Source organism: Musa acuminata, chromosome BXJ3-1, assembly GCF_036884655.1.
Source record: "Musa acuminata AAA Group cultivar baxijiao chromosome BXJ3-1, Cavendish_Baxijiao_AAA, whole genome shotgun sequence".
NCBI lineage: Eukaryota > Viridiplantae > Streptophyta > Magnoliopsida > Zingiberales > Musaceae > Musa > Musa acuminata.
The window spans coordinates 4,392,431-4,411,411 of record NC_088349.1 but is presented as its reverse complement, the minus strand read 5'-3'; the positions used below and the strand labels follow the sequence as shown (position 1 = coordinate 4,411,411).

At 38.0% G+C, this 18,981-nt stretch overlaps 4 protein-coding genes and 3 non-coding genes across 7 annotated transcripts; 2 read left to right on the top strand and 5 right to left on the bottom strand.

Annotated features, from left to right (window-relative positions):
• Window positions 1–485: 485 nt before the first annotated feature.
• Window positions 486–573, bottom strand: TRNAY-GUA (transfer RNA tyrosine (anticodon GUA)). The gene is given in 2 exon segments: window positions 486–521; window positions 537–573. It is a non-coding gene; the product is annotated as a tRNA-Tyr (tRNA).
• Window positions 574–1,466: 893 nt separating this feature from the next.
• Window positions 1,467–1,556, bottom strand: TRNAY-GUA (transfer RNA tyrosine (anticodon GUA)). Its single transcript is given in 2 exon segments — window positions 1,467–1,502; window positions 1,520–1,556. It is a non-coding gene; the product is annotated as a tRNA-Tyr (tRNA).
• Window positions 1,557–1,951: 395 nt separating this feature from the next.
• TRNAY-GUA (transfer RNA tyrosine (anticodon GUA)) lies at window positions 1,952–2,038 on the bottom strand. Its single transcript is given in 2 exon segments — window positions 1,952–1,987; window positions 2,002–2,038. It is a non-coding gene; the product is annotated as a tRNA-Tyr (tRNA).
• Window positions 2,039–2,154: 116 nt separating this feature from the next.
• Window positions 2,155–2,973, bottom strand: LOC135628628 (photosystem I reaction center subunit VI, chloroplastic-like). The gene is made up of 2 exons (XM_065135414.1): window positions 2,608–2,973; window positions 2,155–2,515 (listed from the first exon to the last, which is right to left on the bottom strand). The coding sequence occupies exons 1-2, from the start codon at window positions 2,860–2,862 to the stop codon at window positions 2,336–2,338; spliced, it is 435 nt and encodes a 144-aa protein (XP_064991486.1). The 5' UTR covers window positions 2,863–2,973; the 3' UTR covers window positions 2,155–2,335.
• Window positions 2,974–3,360: 387 nt separating this feature from the next.
• Window positions 3,361–9,857, top strand: LOC135628617 (DEAD-box ATP-dependent RNA helicase 35-like). Its single transcript, XM_065135383.1, has 2 exons — window positions 3,361–4,421; window positions 8,594–9,857. Exons 1-2 carry the CDS (start codon window positions 3,457–3,459, stop codon window positions 9,456–9,458), a joined length of 1,830 nt encoding a protein of 609 aa, XP_064991455.1. The 5' UTR covers window positions 3,361–3,456; the 3' UTR covers window positions 9,459–9,857.
• Window positions 9,858–10,240: 383 nt separating this feature from the next.
• Window positions 10,241–10,954, bottom strand: LOC103986427 (uncharacterized). The gene has a single exon (XM_009404451.3). It carries the CDS (start codon window positions 10,867–10,869, stop codon window positions 10,384–10,386), a length of 486 nt encoding a protein of 161 aa, XP_009402726.1. The 5' UTR covers window positions 10,870–10,954; the 3' UTR covers window positions 10,241–10,383.
• A 5,108-nt stretch (window positions 10,955–16,062) lies between these two features.
• On the top strand, window positions 16,063–17,477 carry LOC135628892 (probable aquaporin TIP4-3). The gene is made up of 3 exons (XM_065135848.1): window positions 16,063–16,243; window positions 16,326–16,576; window positions 16,946–17,477. Exons 1-3 carry the CDS (start codon window positions 16,117–16,119, stop codon window positions 17,330–17,332), a joined length of 765 nt encoding a protein of 254 aa, XP_064991920.1. The 5' UTR covers window positions 16,063–16,116; the 3' UTR covers window positions 17,333–17,477.
• The last annotated feature ends 1,504 nt before the right edge of the window (window positions 17,478–18,981 follow it).

Sequence of the window (18,981 nt, the reverse complement as noted above, 5' to 3'; positions counted from 1 at the left end):
TGTAATATATTTTGATGGTGTTATAATATTTTCAACTATACAAACAAATTATTATATTATATTATAATATATCATAATATTTTTCTATATTGTTGAAAATACTATATCACACGACTATATTATAGTTGGATCGATCCATTGAAAAATGAACGAAAAGTGAGGTAGGTAAAGGGGTATTAAGGTATATTAAATTATAAATTTTCAGTAATATAAAAAATATTATATTTTTTTTTATTATATTGTAATAATTTTCTAATGTGTTATACTATTTTCAATAATATCAAAAATATCATATTATATTATTTTTATGCTACATTAAAAAAAAATACTATTATACAATATGAACATATATAGTCGGACTCATCTAAATGAAGGAAAAATGAGGTAAATGGAGAAAAAAAGAGGCAGGTGCTTAGTGAATTAGATTTTTTTTAATAAAAGAAGAATTCTGAAAATAATCCTAAAATAAAATAAAGAAATGAACATCCGACCTGCCGGATTCGAACCAGCGACCTAAGGATCAATCTGTAAACACACTACAGTCCTCCGCTCTACCATCTGAGCTAAGGTCGGTCACACACACTTTTTACATCTAAGATTTATATATCAATAAATATTAATGGAAACAACCGTTTTAATTATTTTTTATAAGTTGTATGAATCTCTCCTTCATCGTTGAGTTTTGTAATAAACCAATAACCTATTTATACTATTAAATTATTTTTTGTTGTTTATAGTAAGGTCCCGGTAGCACCTGATGTAACAATGTCTTAAGTTTTCCCAAAATGTTCTATGGTTCGTCGTCCTATTTTGTGAATAAGATAGCGAACCAATCTTAGACGAAGGAAAACAAACGTACTGTAGTTGGGCCGACCTAAATGGAGAAAAAAAAAAGAAAAAAGCAGGTGCTTTGTGAATTAGATTTTTGTTTTTACAAAAGCAGAATTCTGAAAATGATCCAAAAAATAAAATAAAATAATGAATTTCCGACCTGCCGGATTCGAACCAGCGACCTAAGGATCAAGCTGTAACACACTACAGTCCTCCGCTATACCATCTGAGCTATGGTCGGTCACATACAAACTTTGCAGCAAAGTTTTATATATATAAATATGAATTATAATTAATGGAAACAATCCACCATTTTAATTATTTTCTATAAGCTTTATGAATAACTTCTTGATCGATGAGTTTTGTAATAAACCAATATCCTATTTATACTACTCAATTAGTTTTTATTATTTCTAGTGAAGTCTTGGTAGCACCTGATGTAACAATGCCGTAAGTTTTCCCAAAATATTTTATTCGTTGTCTTATTTTATGAATAAGATAGTGAACCAATATTAAAAAACACACATACGGTGTTAGGTCCGACCTAAATGGAGTAAAAAAATTAGTGGATTAGATTTTTGTTTTGGAAAAGCAGAATTCTGAAAATGATCAAAAAGAAACTAAAATTACGAATTTCCGACCTGCCGGATTCGAACCAGCGACCTAAGGATCAATCTGTCCCACAACACTACAGTCCTCCGCTCTACCATCTGAGCTAAGGTCGGTCACATTCATAGGGTACAGCTTAGATATATATATCAAGAATAATTAATCGAAACATACCATTATTTTAATTATTATAAGCTGTATGAATCTCTTGTCATTGTTGAGTTTTGTAATAAACCAATATCCTATTTATACTATTCAATTAATTTTTATTATTTCTAGTAAGGTCCCGGTAGCACCTCATGTAATAATACCCTAAGTTTTCCCAAAATAGTAAGGTCTTATTTGGTGAATAAGATAACGAATCAATCATATATGAAGGAAAACAAACGTATTGTGGTTGGACCGATCTAAATGGAGGAAAAAAGAGGCAGATGTTTAGTGAATTAGATTCTTTTTCTTTTTAAAGCAGAATTCTGAAAATGATCCAAAAAGTAAAATGAAGTTATGATATTCCGACCTGCCGGATTCGAACCAGCGACCTAAGGATTAATCTGTGCCACACTACAGTCCTCCGCTCTACCATCTGAGCTAAGGTCGGTTACATGTACCTTCATCTCAAGAGAAGACTAAATTGTTGCAACCATACAATCTTCAGCATCAGCTAATGTGATCACATCTATGATGTATATTCCCTTAGATTAAATAGGATAAAACTGAGCAGAAAGGAACCATTTCCAGATCATTCTTCTTACATCTAGATCAGCATAAGTAAAACATGTGTAAGACGGGGTACAAAGGTTCAGGTGTTACATGGGAAGATGATCAAACAGGTAGATATCGACAATACAGATGAGAAAATAATCGAGCATATTTGATTGATGTTCACACAAATCACCTATATCTTGCCGCGCGGCCCAGGAGTAGGTGGCAGCTGAGGCCCCTTCTTGATTGGCAGTATGTCGCCCGAGGAGGTGGCTCCCAGGTAGGCTATGGTGGAGCCGCCACCCAGCAGCAGGAACTTGAGCAACAAACCCCTCTTAGCGAAAGGAGCTGCGAAAGTCTCGAAGAACTTGCTCTGCAATTCGACAAACGACTCATCGGCATCAATCGAAACACGACTCATCCCGAAACGGAAGCGGCGATGCGAGATTGGACCATGTCGCCTACCTGGAGAGGGTTGTAAGGCGAGGGGCCGTCGGAGCCGTAGAGGTCCCACTGGCCGGTGGTGTTCCCGAGGTCCTCGAGGTCGAAGTACACGCTCTTCTCACCGTACTTTGCAACCACGGCGGTAGACCTGAGGTTGGCGCGAGGGGCGGCTCGGCGGGAGGGCTTGAGGGCGAGTTTCTTACCGTTGAAGGAGCTCCCAGCGAGGCCTTTCACGGCCACCGGTTGAACGGCTGCGACGGCGGTGAGGGAGGCCATTGTTGCGTTCTTGCCCCTTCGCTGCTACAATTCGAAGGACTGCGTTCTTTGCCTCGCGTCGCGGCGAGAATCTTTATCAGATCCAGCACATATCGAACAGGTCGTGTGGAGCGCGAGTGCTGGGGACGATGAGAGTCCAATGAGGGAACGCCTTGTGGACCGACTTTAGATAAGCTTATCCCTATAAATGCTACGTGTCACAACTCACAAGACATGGCACGAATATTAAAGTCGAATTCCCTGTAAAATGCGATGTCTTTTTTCCTTTCTTTTCTAAACGGGTTCAAAGTAAATAATAATAATAATAATAATAATAATAATTATTATTATTATTATTATTTAATGTCTTATTCAACACAACCAAAGAAAAGGCAGTGTGGAGGGGAAATAGGAATAATATTAGGATTTTGAAAAGTGTGGACGTTTCTTAAGGGAAAAAAATAAAAATTAGAGAGTAAATACATACTCTCTGTGTGCCCTAATTGTGTGTATGTACATACACAATCTATTGTTTGGACCCCAATTCTACTTCCGACCCCTAATCACCCTTCTCCGCCCTCCTCTGGAGACCCTCTCTTCTTGGAGCCAACACCGATGGCTGCCGCCGACGCGCCACCGAAACCCCCTCCTCCGTCTACCGCCGACCCTGACGACGATGATGACTACCAGGATTACATCCCCGTCAATAAGCGCCGTTCCATGGAGGCCCAGAAGATCCTCCAGCGCAAGGGCCGCTCTGCATCCGCCGGCGATGCCGACGCGGACGAAGCCAACCACCCGCCGGCCCCCGCCGAGGCCAAGCCGAGTCTACTCGTCAAGGCTTCCCAGCTGAAGCGCGACCTGCCGGAGGTCAGCCCCACCGAGCAGCTCGTCCAGCAGGAGAAGGAGATGATTGAGCACCTCTCCGACCGCAAGACCCTAATGTCCGTCCGCGAGCTCGCCAAGGGCATCACCTACACTGACCCCATCTCCACCGGCTGGAAGCCGCCGCTGGCCATCCGCCGTATGCCCGCCCTCCACGCCGACGCCATCCGGCGCCAGTGGCACATCCTTGTCGAGGGCGAGAACGTGCCGCCCCCTATCAAGAACTTCCGCGATATGCGCCTTCCGGAGCCCGTCCTTAAGAAACTGAAAGAGAAGGGGATCGTTCAGCCGACACCGATACAGGTGCAGGGGCTGCCGGTGATCCTATCGGGGCGGGATATGATTGGGATCGCATTCACCGGATCGGGAAAGACACTGGTTTTTGTGCTTCCATTGATTATGACGGCAATGCAGGAGGAGATCATGATGCCAATCGTGCCCGGTGAGGGTCCCTTTGGGCTCGTTGTGTGCCCTTCGAGAGAGCTTGCAAGGCAGACCTATGAGGTTGTGGAGCAGTTCCTGGCTCCACTGCAGGAGCATGGTTGCCCGGAGCTGAGGCCGCTGCTATGCATCGGTGGGGTTGATATGAGGTCGCAGCTGGAGGTGGTGAAGAAAGGGGTGCATATTGTTGTGGCCACACCAGGGAGATTGAAAGATTTGCTTGGAAAGAAGAAGATGAATCTTGATAATTGCAGGTATGATTGCTGCAGACTGTCGACATCATTAGCAAATTATGTTATAACATATTATAGTAAGTCATGTGAGGATTCACTTTCTAATGTATGCTGATAACAAGTAAGGAAATGAATATGCTTCAAGAATATTCAGCCTCATATAGTTTTACAATTTCTGAAAGATTCTTATGCTCCTTAATTGTTATTGTTTGACTAATGTACTTCAACATTATTCTAATCAATTAGTAGTTCTTTGATGATATTCTTTCGTAGACTGTAGTCTTCCTGCACTGAACTTCTTCAAAACTGTATCCTCAGTTGCCTTTGAACATCAAGCTATTTGCAAGATCCTTTCACAAAGCTGTTAAATCACTAGCATCCTTCATTTAGGGCTTATGACTAGTCTAACACTGGATTGAAGGTATTAGATGGTGGACTGGTTTTCATCAAGCCCTTACCTGAACTCAAGAAGGGGCTTCCCTTAATAAAATGAATATGCCGGTCCCTTTTTGAGGGATACTCTTTGGGCTTGCTCTGTTCTTCACACTGGGTTCTACATTGTGTAGGACTGTGCCCCTAGATCCAGACTTAAGCCTCTCCAATTGCAGCAAGAGACAATCCAGTTTCTCATTGTGGTCACTCGGCCAAGATTCTCAATGTTATTTTATATTCTTTTGGGTTGTTTTTCTATCATCTAAAAATTTGAACATTATTTGACCAGTGATGGAATTTATCTTGCATCTTAATTTCATTGACTTATTTGATTGACAAGAAATTTTTAACTCTTATTTGTTATCTTTAGGTTCTTCTATTGGAAAAACTTTTCTCATAACAAAGATATTCGTTTTACCTTCCTTTTGCTCTGAGTTAAAAAAATTTTAGATGATAAGAAACAACAAAAGTAGATCTTGTGGAATTGATCATTGACAATACATTTTGTGCCTTGCTAAGAAATTGATCCTTGTTTACCAACCACAAAATTTTCCTTCCATAGGGAACTTGCGAACCTTTGCTTTCCCCATTCCTCATGGATGGGAATGCTCTCATGTTGTGAGTGAACAAGGGTTATATCCTGAGGAAAGTGTCACTTTGCACATTCCCACATCCCTAAACCTATTTATACATCTTTCCCAGATTGCAAAGAAGGGGAATGATTTCATCTTTTTATTTCTCTGTGTTTCCTGCACCATTCCTTTATTCCTTTGTTGTTGGTATTAGAGATCTCGTCTTCATCGTCCATGATCATGAATGCAGGCAGATAGTCCCAATTTACCTTGGGGCAGTGTTCTTGATTAATACTTGCACAAAGGCGGGAATGCATCTTAAGAGAGTGTTCGGGTTCCTTCTAATAATTTTTTAATGTTCCAACAAGTGTACCATTTCTGTAAATTGTTGCTAACTCCTCAAAACAAAATATTTTTGTCTATTAGCAGAAATAATCTAGTAGAGATTTTCATGAACTTCTATCACCAGATGACAGCAAATATTCCTGACCTATCCGTGGATGGATAGTAAATATTCACTTGTTTGCGAACAATACAACTGTCATAATGAGGGTGTTACCAGTGTCTGTTAGACCTCTAAATAACTGTTAGCTACACTAAATAATCTAACACAATTAACTTGTTATTTAGTCATAAAATCATTGTCTTCCTGCTTGTCATTGTGCTATTAAGTTCTTCCGTATATTGGCACTTGCATCTTTTATTACTTTTAGATTCAGAAGTTATTTACAAGAAAAGAAATAAGACTTTCTTAAATATATTACTTGATCTTAATGTTGACGGTCAGTTGTGATACTTTTCCAGTTCTCTTATAAATCCAACCCCTTTTACTTCCCTAACTTCTTATGGACACACATGCAATGTAAACATACATAGCAACAACAAGAACTCATGTGTCCTTAAATATATGGGGTTGGCTTTATCGATCAGTTGAGGGCTACATAGATCTAGAAACTTACAGTTCTCTTATCAAATACAACCCCTGTTACTTACATAACATACAATGCCACCCGCATAGCATCAACAAGAGCTCGTATGTTCTTAACTATTTGGGGTTGGCTACATCGATTGTTTCACATTATCGATCTGTCAAGGGCAACATTTTAGTTAAACCAGGAGCTAACAAATTATAGAAGTACTTTTTTTTTTAATCACTAGGCTAGTCTAATCATATGGACTCGGGTGAAGTTCCTATTTTAATCTTGCAGAACGATGACTGTTAATTTTTATTGCATTTATGTGTTAATATAATGGTTTTCTTGTCAACAATCTCCTGATCTATCCTTTTCCTAGGTTTGGGATTGGCTATTAAAAGATATTCAACAATATTCATGCACAAGCAAGTTTTGATTCCTTACCAAATGTTGTAGGAAGTGATCCTGCATTTATTTTGTCAACATGGTATTCACTCTCCTTTATATTAACCGTCTTGCTCTGTAACTTCATGTAATTTCTTTCAATGAACAGAGCTTTTGGCTGAATAGTTTTATTCTTTTGCTATTTTTGAATTGTTTGGTAATTAATTTTTTTTTCATGTTAGAGTTATTCTAACCAATCAACAGTTCTATGATTGTGGCAATGAAGTTTTTGTTATCGATGTTGTTGTGTATGGTTACTCTTTAAACTTTAACTGATCAGCTTGGTCCATCTTGTCAAACTTTATCAATTTTATTATTTTTTGACAAATATTAATAACCTAATTGATCAGATACTTTAACTTGTCTTGATATCCTTTGTAGTTTATTTTGCTTAGATTAAACTACAAACTTCTCTTTTTTTAATTTTTTGAACTTCTTCTTACCGTCTCAAAACAAAGAGTCCAGAACGAGTCCAGTACATTTAGAAGTTGATTGGATGGATCTTTATTTCATTTTCCATCAGTAGTACATTAGTCATCATTTCCTAACAGTCGTCCTGCACACACTAAATAGATGGTAAGCCTCCTTTTTTGCTTTGTATTTCACAATCTCATAGAATCCCTTGTCATAGTGTAGTAAATTGTTCCCTGTGAAATTGTGGTATGTTCTCCAGCATCTTCACTAAAGATTTTCATTCACGGATTACAAAGAAAGTAAATAAATAAAAAGAGAAATTATTCATTATCTGGAGACTAACTAAAGGAAGAGCTACATTAACTGAAATAAGATTAAAAAGGCTGTAGCATGACACAGATTCTTCTTCATCTCTGACTGGAACATGAAGGGTGTTCTTTACTTCAAAAATCATTTTCTTTGTTTCTATCTTAGATTTTTGTTTTTCTAATTTATATCTACATGGAAAGTTTAAAAAGATAAGTTGCTGGTTCAAAACTTGAAAAATACATCTCTTTCTCATCCCTCAGCTCTTCTTATGATGGTTGCAATAATGACAACCATGATGGGAGTGGCAGTGACTATGGTGGCAGCAGTGGTGATGACCTATGATAATAACAAAAGGTGATGGTAGTGATGAAGATAAAATAGTGTACCCAGTGCACGAGGCTACCGCCAATACGGGTTCTGGGAAGTGTCAATGTACGAAGCCTTATCTTTAAATGATGACAAAGATAGTAGCAATAATGATGTTGACCTCTGTGGTTATGGTTAAGAGCGAAGATGCTTCTCAACTACTTACATGTGATGCTTTGAAATACTAAAAAGCTACTTTAGTAGTTTATGAATCTTATTAGAAAATGAAAAGGTGGAGTTTCAGAAAAAGTTGCATTATCTAGAAAGTGATTTTTTTTTTTTTACTTTCTAGCTTCATTACATCAATTTATAGTGGAAAATGGAAAAAAATTTGGAAGCAAACATCCCTAAGTTTTGCAAGTGTGTCATGTTAGGCAACCATATCCAATGAACTTGGTATAACTAATGATATTTTCAGCAAAAATTGTTAGCTGTTCCTTGCATGCGCTAAAAGATCTAACTGTGATTAGCTATTTGTGAATTCATCTAGCATATGTGCAAGGATTGGTGCCCATATATTATAAGAACAATTGCACCACTCAACCACTACCTCCGCTGCCCCACCCCCTAAAATATTTCACAAAGAAAAGAAAAAGAATTTTAAAGGTCTATTGTTCTGCTTTCTTTTCTATATACTATAACATCATGAACCAGAAAAGGAACATCAAGGTTTATTTCATATCATGTAGGAAAACTCAGCCATCTGTCTTTCACCTATATGATCTTACAATTTTTGTTACAGGTACTTGACATTGGATGAGGCTGATAGGTTGGTAGACTTGGGCTTTGAGGATGACATAAGGGAGGTCTTTGACCATTTTAAGGCTCAAAGACAAACTTTACTCTTCTCTGCCACCATGCCCAAAAAGATCCAAAATTTTGCAAAAAGTGCTCTGGTGAAACCTGTTACAGTCAATGTGGGAAGAGCTGGAGCAGCAAACCTTGATGTCATTCAAGAGGTTGAGTATGTGAAGCAAGAAGCAAAAATCGTATATCTTCTTGAATGCCTCCAAAAGACACCGCCCCCTGTCTTGATTTTTTGTGAGAACAAAGCAGATGTGGATGACATCCATGAGTATCTTCTTCTCAAGGGAGTTGAAGCCGTCGCAGTTCATGGTGGCAAGGACCAAGAAGAAAGAGAATATGCTATTGCATCCTTTAAATTTGGCAAGAAGGATGTGTTGGTTGCTACTGATGTTGCTTCCAAGGGTCTTGATTTTCCCGACATCCAGCATGTGATTAACTACGACATGCCTGCTGAAATTGAGAATTATGTCCATCGTATTGGCCGAACTGGGAGATGCGGTAAAACAGGAATAGCAACAACATTTATAAACAAGAACCAAACTGAGACGACACTGCTTGACTTGAAGCACCTATTGCAAGAAGCAAAGCAAAGAATTCCGCCAGTGTTGGCAGAGCTCAACGACCCAATGGAAGATGGTGATGCTCTTACCAGTGCTAGTGGAGTTAAAGGTTGTGCATACTGTGGTGGGCTTGGTCATCGTATCCGAGACTGCCCCAAACTGGAGCATCAGAAATCTATGGCTATTGCAGGTTCAAGAAGGGACTACTTTGGTTCAGGAGGCTATCGAGGCGAAATATGACCCTGCTTCTTTCATCTATATGTACTGGGAATCACTATGACATTTCGGCTAGCGAACAGGTGCTTATCAAAGTTTAGATGTCTAAAAAACCAGACAAAAATCACAGTAACCAGAGATTAGAACCCATCTTGAAACTTGCAGTGCCAAACTATGTTGGGCTGGATGGTCTCTCATTCCTTTGCTGTTAGTGCGCAATGTATCAGCTGTTAATTTTGTTTGGGCTGTATCAGTTATCTTAGCATAATGGAAACATTATAATGGTAAACACCGACATGAATGCAATTAGTGAGAGTTTTGTAAGATAGTAATATTTGTGAGATTAATTTATTAACTGAAGCCCATCGAATGTTCATCAGTTGTCAGAACAACGTCATGCTGTGTGTGTGTTGCTTGTTCAAATGTTTCTGTTGGTGGTTCGTGATTACTGCTGTTTGTGGATGATTCTGATGCTAAATGGTCTCAGCTGTTGATTGTGTTATTGGATGTCAAAGCCCTAGTGGTCTCTTTCCAACATTTGCTTGAACATGACCTTGTCCATCACAAATTATTCTTCTTGAACAGATCCAAGTAAATTTAATTAAAGAATATAAGTCTTTAATTAAATTCATATACTTGATTCTAAGGAGTTGGAACATTACGTTATAAAGATGCCTATTACTTATTTAGTACTTAGAAAATCCAATCAAGATAATTAAGTCAAATCCCTAATTATGTCGATAAGATGATCAAAATAAATAATAATTAAATGATAACAGCATAATATTATAAAAAAAAAAAGAAAGTAAAAAAGGGGGACATTATATTGGATAATATTACAGGCACCCGTTGGATACAGTTTCTTCCCATGTCCATATCTTGTGAGGCCAGCCACTGACTTCAACCATGGCCACCGAGTATCCCCAAATTTACAACCCTAACCCTCACCTCAGGACAAGCTCAGGTAGACGGCAGCGGCCACGCCGGCTGCGTACACCCCCATCACTCTGGCGACCACCTCCGCGCCGGCACGGGTCGCCACCCCGACGCCGGCGATTCCAGCGGCCCCGATCGGTATGAGGCGGACCACCGCCCCTCCGGCGCCGGCCATTACCGCGTCCCGGAAGAGGTCCCCGGCAAACGCCCGGAAATCGGTCGGGTTGAGGTCCTCCGTGCCGCCCTGGATGGTCCTGCGGAACGCCGCGTCGACCTGGGCGCGGCCGGGGGGCGCAGGGACCCAGCGGCGCACGAGGGGGAGGGCCCCGAGCTCGGCGTGGAGGCGGGCGGCGGCGTCGAGGAGCTGATAGCGGCGGACGCCCGGGAAGGCGTGCTGCGCCTCGGCGCGGCACCAATTGTAGACCGCCTCGCAGGTGGCGTCGAACTCCGGCGACGAGGTCAGCGCTCGCTCCACCCTCTTCGATGCGTTTAGTCCCATGTCTTCCCCCACAGCTTCCGTGCGTGCGTGCTAGATAAGCCAGCTATTTGGGCGGATATCAAATGCTCCGGGTGGGACCGCAAGTGGGCCGTTAATGATTTTTTATTAGACGTCAGGTAACAGAGCGGGTAAGTACTGCGGGTGTGAAGACATATTAGTTATTTATTTAAGAAGAGAATATTATTTTTTTCCCATTGGTACAAATATTTAAGTAAGAAAAAAATAAGCAAAAAAATATAAATTATGTTTTAGATGGTGACGAACAACGATGCACTAAGGGTCGAGAGTGACTATTGTAGATGAGAAGGGAGAATGACTACGAGAGATGAAGCAACAATATAGATGCTGATGTTTTGTATCTGAATCAGTGTTGCTTAGCATTTGCACCAATGCATATGCAGAGCATCAGTATTTGCGTTGTCACCTTACCTCTTGCTATTACTCTATTTTCTCATCTACAATAGCCACATGTGATCACAGCTACATTGTCATCCACTATCATAAAAAACGTAACTGGGATATTAAAATTATCTTTTTACCCTTCGTTTTCGTGTTTTTATCGGTAAAACCAACGATACTGAGGTAATGGAGATAGATGTTTCACTTTTATAATTATAGATATTTTAATATAAATTTTTGAAATCTAGAAATTGGGATATCAGAGAGATCTAACTATATGGGGTAACATATAATTATCCTTACAAATATTCCTATATTATGATCTTATACCTCTTATAAATAGTTTTTGAAGCTTAACTTAGATCAACTAAAACCATCATAATTACCTTATCCCCAAAAATGTTAGTTTGAGGATCATAATTACCTTATCCCCAAAAATATTAGGGAAATAGGTTGGTCCTTCGTGTGAGATATTTTCTAATTGCAAATATTTTTTAAAATAAGAATTTAATGAATAATATAAAGAAGGACTCATGAGATTTTGTGGCCTTATTATCTTTCATATCATAAGAAAAAAATTATATAGACGATTGTTGAATGAGCAATATCGATCTAATATAATTGAAAAATAACATATAAATAAACTCGTGCTTTTAAGAAAAAAAGTTAAGATACTTGAATGAAAATAAGAATAAATCATTCACATGTATTAAGAAGATTTAAAAATATTATAGTTAAAAGAGGTAAGTCAATTAGCATATTAGTACAAGACCACAAAAATTTTACTAGAGAATAAAAATAAAAATAAATAAATACTAGAGAAAGCTACTATAAGTGTATGAAGCTTATTTGTTCCAAACACTACCTCAGATCAAAAACTTGAGATGCTTAGGAATAGAACAACCAACATTTAATTTCGAAGGGTTCTTTTATTCATTTGGAAGTTTTTCTATACTTGGATTTCTTATCTCTCAAGCAACTTGACTTTTTTTTGCCTCAGTATGTTTGTTCTTAATGTCATTTCTTCCTATTGTTAAAACTGAAAAAAGACAATTCCTACATTTACATAAAAGATAATTGTTTAGGATTCTTTCCATGAATAAGAACTTGAGGATATGATCCTTCAAAAAACTTGATTGTTTAAGCAAACTTGCCTTTTGCTTCAGTATGTTTGTTCTTAATGTTATTTCTTTCTGTAGTTCAAACTGAAAAAGGAAGCTTTTAACTTCTTGGTGGAAGAAAATTGTCAGTTTAGGGCTACTTTCTTACTCTTAAGAGCTCATGATTTATCAAGGAAATGGTGGGGGATCAGAATTGATCCAATACCTCTTCAGGCACATTCAATTATGAATATTTTCCCCATACAGCAATTCCAAATGACACAAGCAAAAAAGAAAAAAACAAGTTCATTCACCCACAGCTAGTGCAGCAAAGGAAGAATTCAATTGGGAACAGATTGAAGTGTTGGAAAAGGCATCATCCCAAACTAATTATGAACAAATTTGCAGGTTGTTCCAACTTGATTTCTGACAGCTGAAAATTATGAATAAACTTGTTAGGTAAAAGGAACTCAAAATGCCATGGGTTGAAGAAGATCACAGGAATCTTCAAAGATCTTATTAAGTGGTGAAGAGCCAAGACAGAGCTCAAAGCCAAAGTCACTTTCTCCCAAAGTTACTTTATGTTAGATTGGACAATTCCACATTGGTCAAAGGATCCATCCTTAATGACGATTAGTGATGATTGAGATGACATCCATCCTGGGACTGACCTCCGAGTCTCTGATAAGCATAGACAAGTGTGCAGAGGTTCAATCCAGACTGGAGTGGATACTTCTTCTTCTTCTTAGATGAGAGTACTATAACCTTATTAGTGAGTTTCCTTCCTCCTTAGATTCATCCAAGAGAAGAAGAGAAAATTAAAAGGCCTTGGATTGAATCAGTCTAGAATTATTAATCAAACTCATGCTTTACTTACTGCACAACCTTTAGGAATTAAATAAAATTTATTGTTTTTTTACTTTAAAATAAAAAAAACAATCTGTTGGGCTTTTATTCCACTTTTTTTAATCTCTAGTTCCATATACATATGCATACACCTTATATTAAGGTTTCATGAATAATATTATTTTTAGGTACTTTTAATCTTTTTTATGTGCTACGAAAATTTACGATAAGAATATGCACTAAAAACTTTGCTATATATCATTTAAAACATTAATACAAACTGTCTTTGTTACTCAGACAGGCCTTTACCATGAATCAGAGAAAACTAAAATAATTACATTTATGGAAAATAGTAAAACACCATGTAATATATTTTCATTGAACCCATTGTTATCTTCATCTAAAGAAATTGTCCTTGCAATATATTTTCATTGCATCCATAATCTTCAGTGATGTAATAATTTCCACTCACTTTTAGCCAGTAAGACACTGACACATCTTTATGATGCAACAAGGGTTACTAGAAGATTTACTCCAATAGAATAGTACTACATGATGGATGAGGAACAAAACCCATGCAGGTGACATGAAAGCATGACTTAGGAAGAGCCAATAGCATGCTGATACCATTCACTATCTCAATCCCAACAACAATGTCTTTGATCCAGTGGAGGGAGAAAAACCAAAAGGTGATACATTAATGTGAGGCTATACGTCAGTGTTACAGATAGGGAATGCCACATTCAATGAAACAAATTGTGATTGTGAGGCAAAGTGACAACAAGCTGAAAGAGCTTAGAAGCCATATATCCATACACCTTTTTAAGTTCTTCTATTTATCAAAAGTTAATGATTGATTGCATTGTAGCGTTTGATGATCATCAAACGCAAGATAAAATAAATGTTAAAAAGTATTTAGATGTGAAGGTAAAAATAAAAATTAAGAATCGAAAGAATCAAGTTATATATATTTGATTTCTTCGATGATTTTAAATTCAATTATTTTCAACTATGATATTAGAGCCATAGTCGATCTATCCAGAGAGAGAGAGAGAGAGAGAGAGAGAGAGAGAGAGAGAGGTTCCACAGAAAGGGCACGACAAGGCATTGGACACTTCGGATTGGTATGTTCCTCTGATAACTGCAGATTAGATCGATAGAAAGAGAGTGATGTGCGTTCGATGTGTTATATGGTAGAGGAGAACGACACCGAGTGCAGATTACGTGATGGACTTTTTTTGTTGGATGTCCTCTGCATGTCCATTCAAGTTGCGTTGATTAACGTTACACCACCTCATCCTCTTCCTCCCTCTCCCATATGTGGAGTCCTGTCTGTTCTTCTCACCCTCCTTTCATGGGGAAAAATAGACGTGCATCTGAATCGATTGAAAAGGCTTGAAGGTTGAAATATCTCAGATGGCAACAATAAAGAAACAGGAAAACGAAGAATCAAGAGCTTATCTGAATCCTTGTAGCATATTTTTTTTCTACCTATGAACTTAAATATAATTATATATTTTATAAAAGAAATAGAACTTTCAATATTCGTAATATATTCATCTGTAAAATGCTTTTAATTTATCACATAATTTTAATACTATTTTAACCCTATATAATATCTTTTTCTTTTTATTCTCCTTCTCCTCCTCCTAATCGTTAATCGTCGGAATTTGGTGCATCATCTCCCTCATTCTCATTCCTGTACTATCAAAGAAGAAGAAGAAGAAGAAGAAGAAGAAGATGGAATCCAAGTCTTGTTGGTGGGTCTCATCCCCTCTCCTTCTGTCTCATACTCCATTTTCCATGGGAGTGTTATCTTGCCTTTTATAATCACATCAACATGACTCGTCTGTGAATCAATGGCTACTGGATGCTGAACGACATCTGAATCCTTCAATGTCATATCCCTCTTCTTTCATCCCCCTGTCCTGTGGTCCATTTCTTGTGTGGTCTGAGAGAGCAAAAGATGCTTTAAGACTTGTGCTCCTTTTTCATGCTCTTATTCATCAACATCTTCATCAAGCATGGACTCAAAATATGCTTCTTTCTTGCAATTGGAACTCCTTGCTGAGCTTACATTCAATTCTAAAAGTTCAAGCTTTCCCAGATATAGGATTCTGAAACTGACCCTTGAGCTTGGTGCCAAAGTCATGACACATAAATGATGCATGAGATGGGTCATCTCAAATAAGGAAGGGAAAAAGAAAAGAGACAATGAATGATAGTAGTTTCATATTAGTCATAAGCTTATCTAAATTCCTTTATGTTTTGGAGGACGTGAGGGGTTAAGTTTATCTTGGATAAGCAAAATATTTATGCCCAATCATATTTCGACAGATGACATTATAGTTAATATAAAAGTCAAAAGTCCTTGATTGCCGATCGATGATTATGCTAAGCATAAAATTTAAATAATTTTTATTATGCAAAATATTTCTCTTAAATATCAAAGAGATCGATATATATATAAAGGAAACTGACTTAAGCATTTTCTCATTACACTTGTGCTTAATCCACTTCAGAAATCTAATTTAAGCATTAGAGATACATCGAAAGATCATATCGAAATCTCACCCAACCTAACGTTAATCTTAGTGTAAAACATTCGATATTGGTCTTAGTATAGATCGACCTCAGATTAAATATCATCAAATATATCAAATAAATTTGAAGATTTTTAACGAGATCGACTCAAATTGGTCGAGCAATCTAAGTCAACCATCGACCTCTTTACCTATTCCTTAATTAGCTCTGAGCAATTCATTTAACATAATGATTTTTATCTAGCAATAATAGGACGGCTCTATCAAATTGTGAAATGATCTCTCTCTCTCTCTCTCTACATGTATATAGTCACTTCAACCTTGAGAAGCAACAAAAGAATACTACTACATCTCAGGAAATGAGAAAGATAACGTTAGGCAGCAGAAACGAGGCGGTTGAGCCGGACTTTGTCCGTTCGGTCTTCACCGAACTGCTCCTCACCTTCCTCTTTGTCTTCGCCGGGGTCGGCGCCGCCATGACTGCAGGTAATTAACCCAGCTTTCCATTTCTGAGCCTGTTATGTGTGCATGGTGGTGATGGCGACGGCGGTGGTGGTGGTGGTTGCAGAGGAGGTCGCAGGAGGCGAGGACCGGATCATGTGGGTGGTGGCGGCCCCGGCAGCAGCTCACGCGATGCTGGTGGCGGTGATTACAGCGGTTGGCCTCGATGTCTCGGCCGGCCACCTGAACCCCGCCGTCACCATCGGGTTTGCGACCGGCGGCTACGTCACCGTCGTCCGCTGCGTCCTCTACGTGATCGCCCAGCTATTGGGCTCCTCCATGGCCTGCCTTCTCCTCAAGTACGTTGCTGCAGGACTGGTAAGCTCGACCACGCTTCCCTTACCACTTCCCCTTCTTCATTCCTCCTTTCTTGGTAATCAGCTGGCCAGAATCGAATCCGATCGTTGCTATATTATCTCCTTTCTTGGTGACGAAGGATGCACTCCTTGCATACGTAATTGCTTCATTCGAAGCATGAAAGGTGTGTAGTTGAACATTATATGAATCCAAAGAGTATAGTTCGTAGTATATTTCAAACAAGCATAGAGGAGAAGGGTTTGATTTGATTTGATGTTCTGCTTTCCAATTTCGAATTAAAATATGTTAATAAAAACAGCAAATTAAAATCTCAAATATAATTTAATAAATATTTATTTTCAATACATTACAGCACTAATCTTGATGCAGGATGTACTCCCAGTTCATGCACTTGCTGCAGGAATGGATCCGCTCCAAGGCGTGATCATGGAGGCCGTCTTCACCTTCTCCATGGTCTTCGCCGTCTACGCCTTGATCATGGACCCCAAGAAGGGCGCAATCGCCGGCTCCGCTCCCCTCCTCATCGGCCTCACCGTCGGCGCCAACTCCTTGGCCGGCGGGGCCTTCTCCGGCGCGTCGATGAACCCGGCGAGGTCATTCGGGCCGGCGCTGGCCAACTGGGACTGGACCAATCACTGGGTGTATTGGCTGGGGCCCCTCGTCGGAAGTGGCCTCGCAGGGTTCGCTCACCACCACCTCTACGTCGCCGGGACGCATGGCGTTCTCCTTCCCAAAGATGACGAAGTCGGCTTTTGATACTACTGATCTGTGTTGTGAGAATACTTCGTTACATGTGGATGAGACGGTTTCTATAACGTCATTCTACGTATCGTTTTGAAGTCTGTAAATAGCGAGCTTGATAAATATTCATATATGTCTAAATATTAAGATTCTTCTCATATATTCCTTTCATTGAATTCATCAAAAAAAAAAAAATTAAGTTAAATAATAAATCATATTTTTAATGTGCTTTCACTCCTTGCGTAGCGATAATTATAGGTTAATTTTTTATCCAATTACCAAAAACATTTCTCTTGTTGATCTTTTCCTGTTCTTTTTTCAAAGCATCGCCTATTTGTCATAATCCCTGAAATATATTATAAAAAGATATTTATATTAGTCTAAATGTCAAAAAATATTTATACTAGCAACTTCATGGAGATATTATAAGCCTATTCAAATTATATATATATATATATATATATATATATATATATATATATATATAATCAACTAATACAAAAAAAATTCAAATAAACATTCTTATTAGTTATATAAAAATATAAGAATAACCAAATAGAAATATTTTTTATGGTATTTTTGAATAAACTTATAGTTTTTTTAACACGTTATAAGCCGAATTTAATAGATACTAGCTTATGTACAAAATAAAATTTTAAATAAGTATTTTTATTGAATTGGGAATAAGAACAACTAAACATGGATTTTCATGAGTTAGCGTGTGTTTGATAAGTTTACAATGTATTCTACTTATATTGCAAATCTATTCAAACATACTGTAATTGAGGAATTTGGCCGGTTCACTTCATGGAGTAGTTTAAATCGATGGATCGGTTCATCAAAAAGGACAAAGGTTGATGTTCTATCTTAAAATCAGATTGGACCAATCACTCGGGCCAATTAAATCGGAAACCACCTTTTTACTTGATTCATTAATTATATTTTTTTTAGAAGCATTTTATTATTCACAATTCCTTACTATCGACTGTCTCTTAAAAGAATTATTTTATTATTTATAATTTTTGTATTACTGATTTTATCTTTTGTTTGTCTCTCCATAATCTCTCTTTCTCTCTATTTTTTTTTTTTTATCTCACTCCCTATTGACATTGTCATCGTCATTGTTGCTATCGAGATGGCTTGTCATCATGATGCTACTTGCCTTCCCTTGACGTTACGATTGCAAAGGAAGAAGAGAAGAAAGAAGAATAGAATATTTATGTACGATTGTAAAAGAATAATTTAAAAATATTAATATTTTTAAATCTTTCATTTGAAAATGAAAATAAATACTTTCTTCTTCTTCTTTCATTTTCTCCTCCTCTTGTCATCTTCTTCTTTCACCTTAAAGGACGACATGGAGCGATGAAATAAGAGATTATGGGGGAAAAAATAAAAGAAAAGGATAAAATCGATGGATCTATTCATTTCCAATTTCTTTTTTGAAGCTTCACTTCAAATGCCATAAGCTGAAGAAATTTTCTACACTCGAGTTCTTCCACTTGAGACGTGGAAGATTTGTTAGGATTACCTTCTCGTTGTTGCCTACACATTTAAGACTTGCTAGAATTATCATCGTTCTGCACATTTAACAGATCATTTGCTTATGTTCTTCGAAGGTAGTCCCTCTCACCTCCATAATTAAATTTTGAAGCATGCAGTTT

Excerpts from the sequence above, each read along its gene's own strand:
- LOC135628628 (XM_065135414.1), bottom strand. The coding sequence starts at position 2,862 with ATGGCCTCCCTCACCGCCGTCGCAGCCGTTCAACCGGTGGCCGTGAAA. Across the intron at positions 2,516-2,607 it reads CGCCTTACAACCCTCTCCAG|AGCAAGTTCTTCGAGACTTT; the intron begins GTAGGCGACATG and ends GTCGAATTGCAG.
- LOC135628617 (XM_065135383.1), top strand. The coding sequence starts at position 3,457 with ATGGCTGCCGCCGACGCGCCACCGAAACCCCCTCCTCCGTCTACCGCC. Across the intron at positions 4,422-8,593 it reads ATGAATCTTGATAATTGCAG|GTACTTGACATTGGATGAGG; the intron begins GTATGATTGCTG and ends TTTTTGTTACAG.
- LOC103986427 (XM_009404451.3), bottom strand. The coding sequence starts at position 10,869 with ATGGGACTAAACGCATCGAAGAGGGTGGAGCGAGCGCTGACCTCGTCG.
- LOC135628892 (XM_065135848.1), top strand. The coding sequence starts at position 16,117 with ATGAGAAAGATAACGTTAGGCAGCAGAAACGAGGCGGTTGAGCCGGAC. Across the intron at positions 16,244-16,325 it reads CGGCGCCGCCATGACTGCAG|AGGAGGTCGCAGGAGGCGAG; the intron begins GTAATTAACCCA and ends TGGTGGTTGCAG. Across the intron at positions 16,577-16,945 it reads AGTACGTTGCTGCAGGACTG|GATGTACTCCCAGTTCATGC; the intron begins GTAAGCTCGACC and ends ATCTTGATGCAG.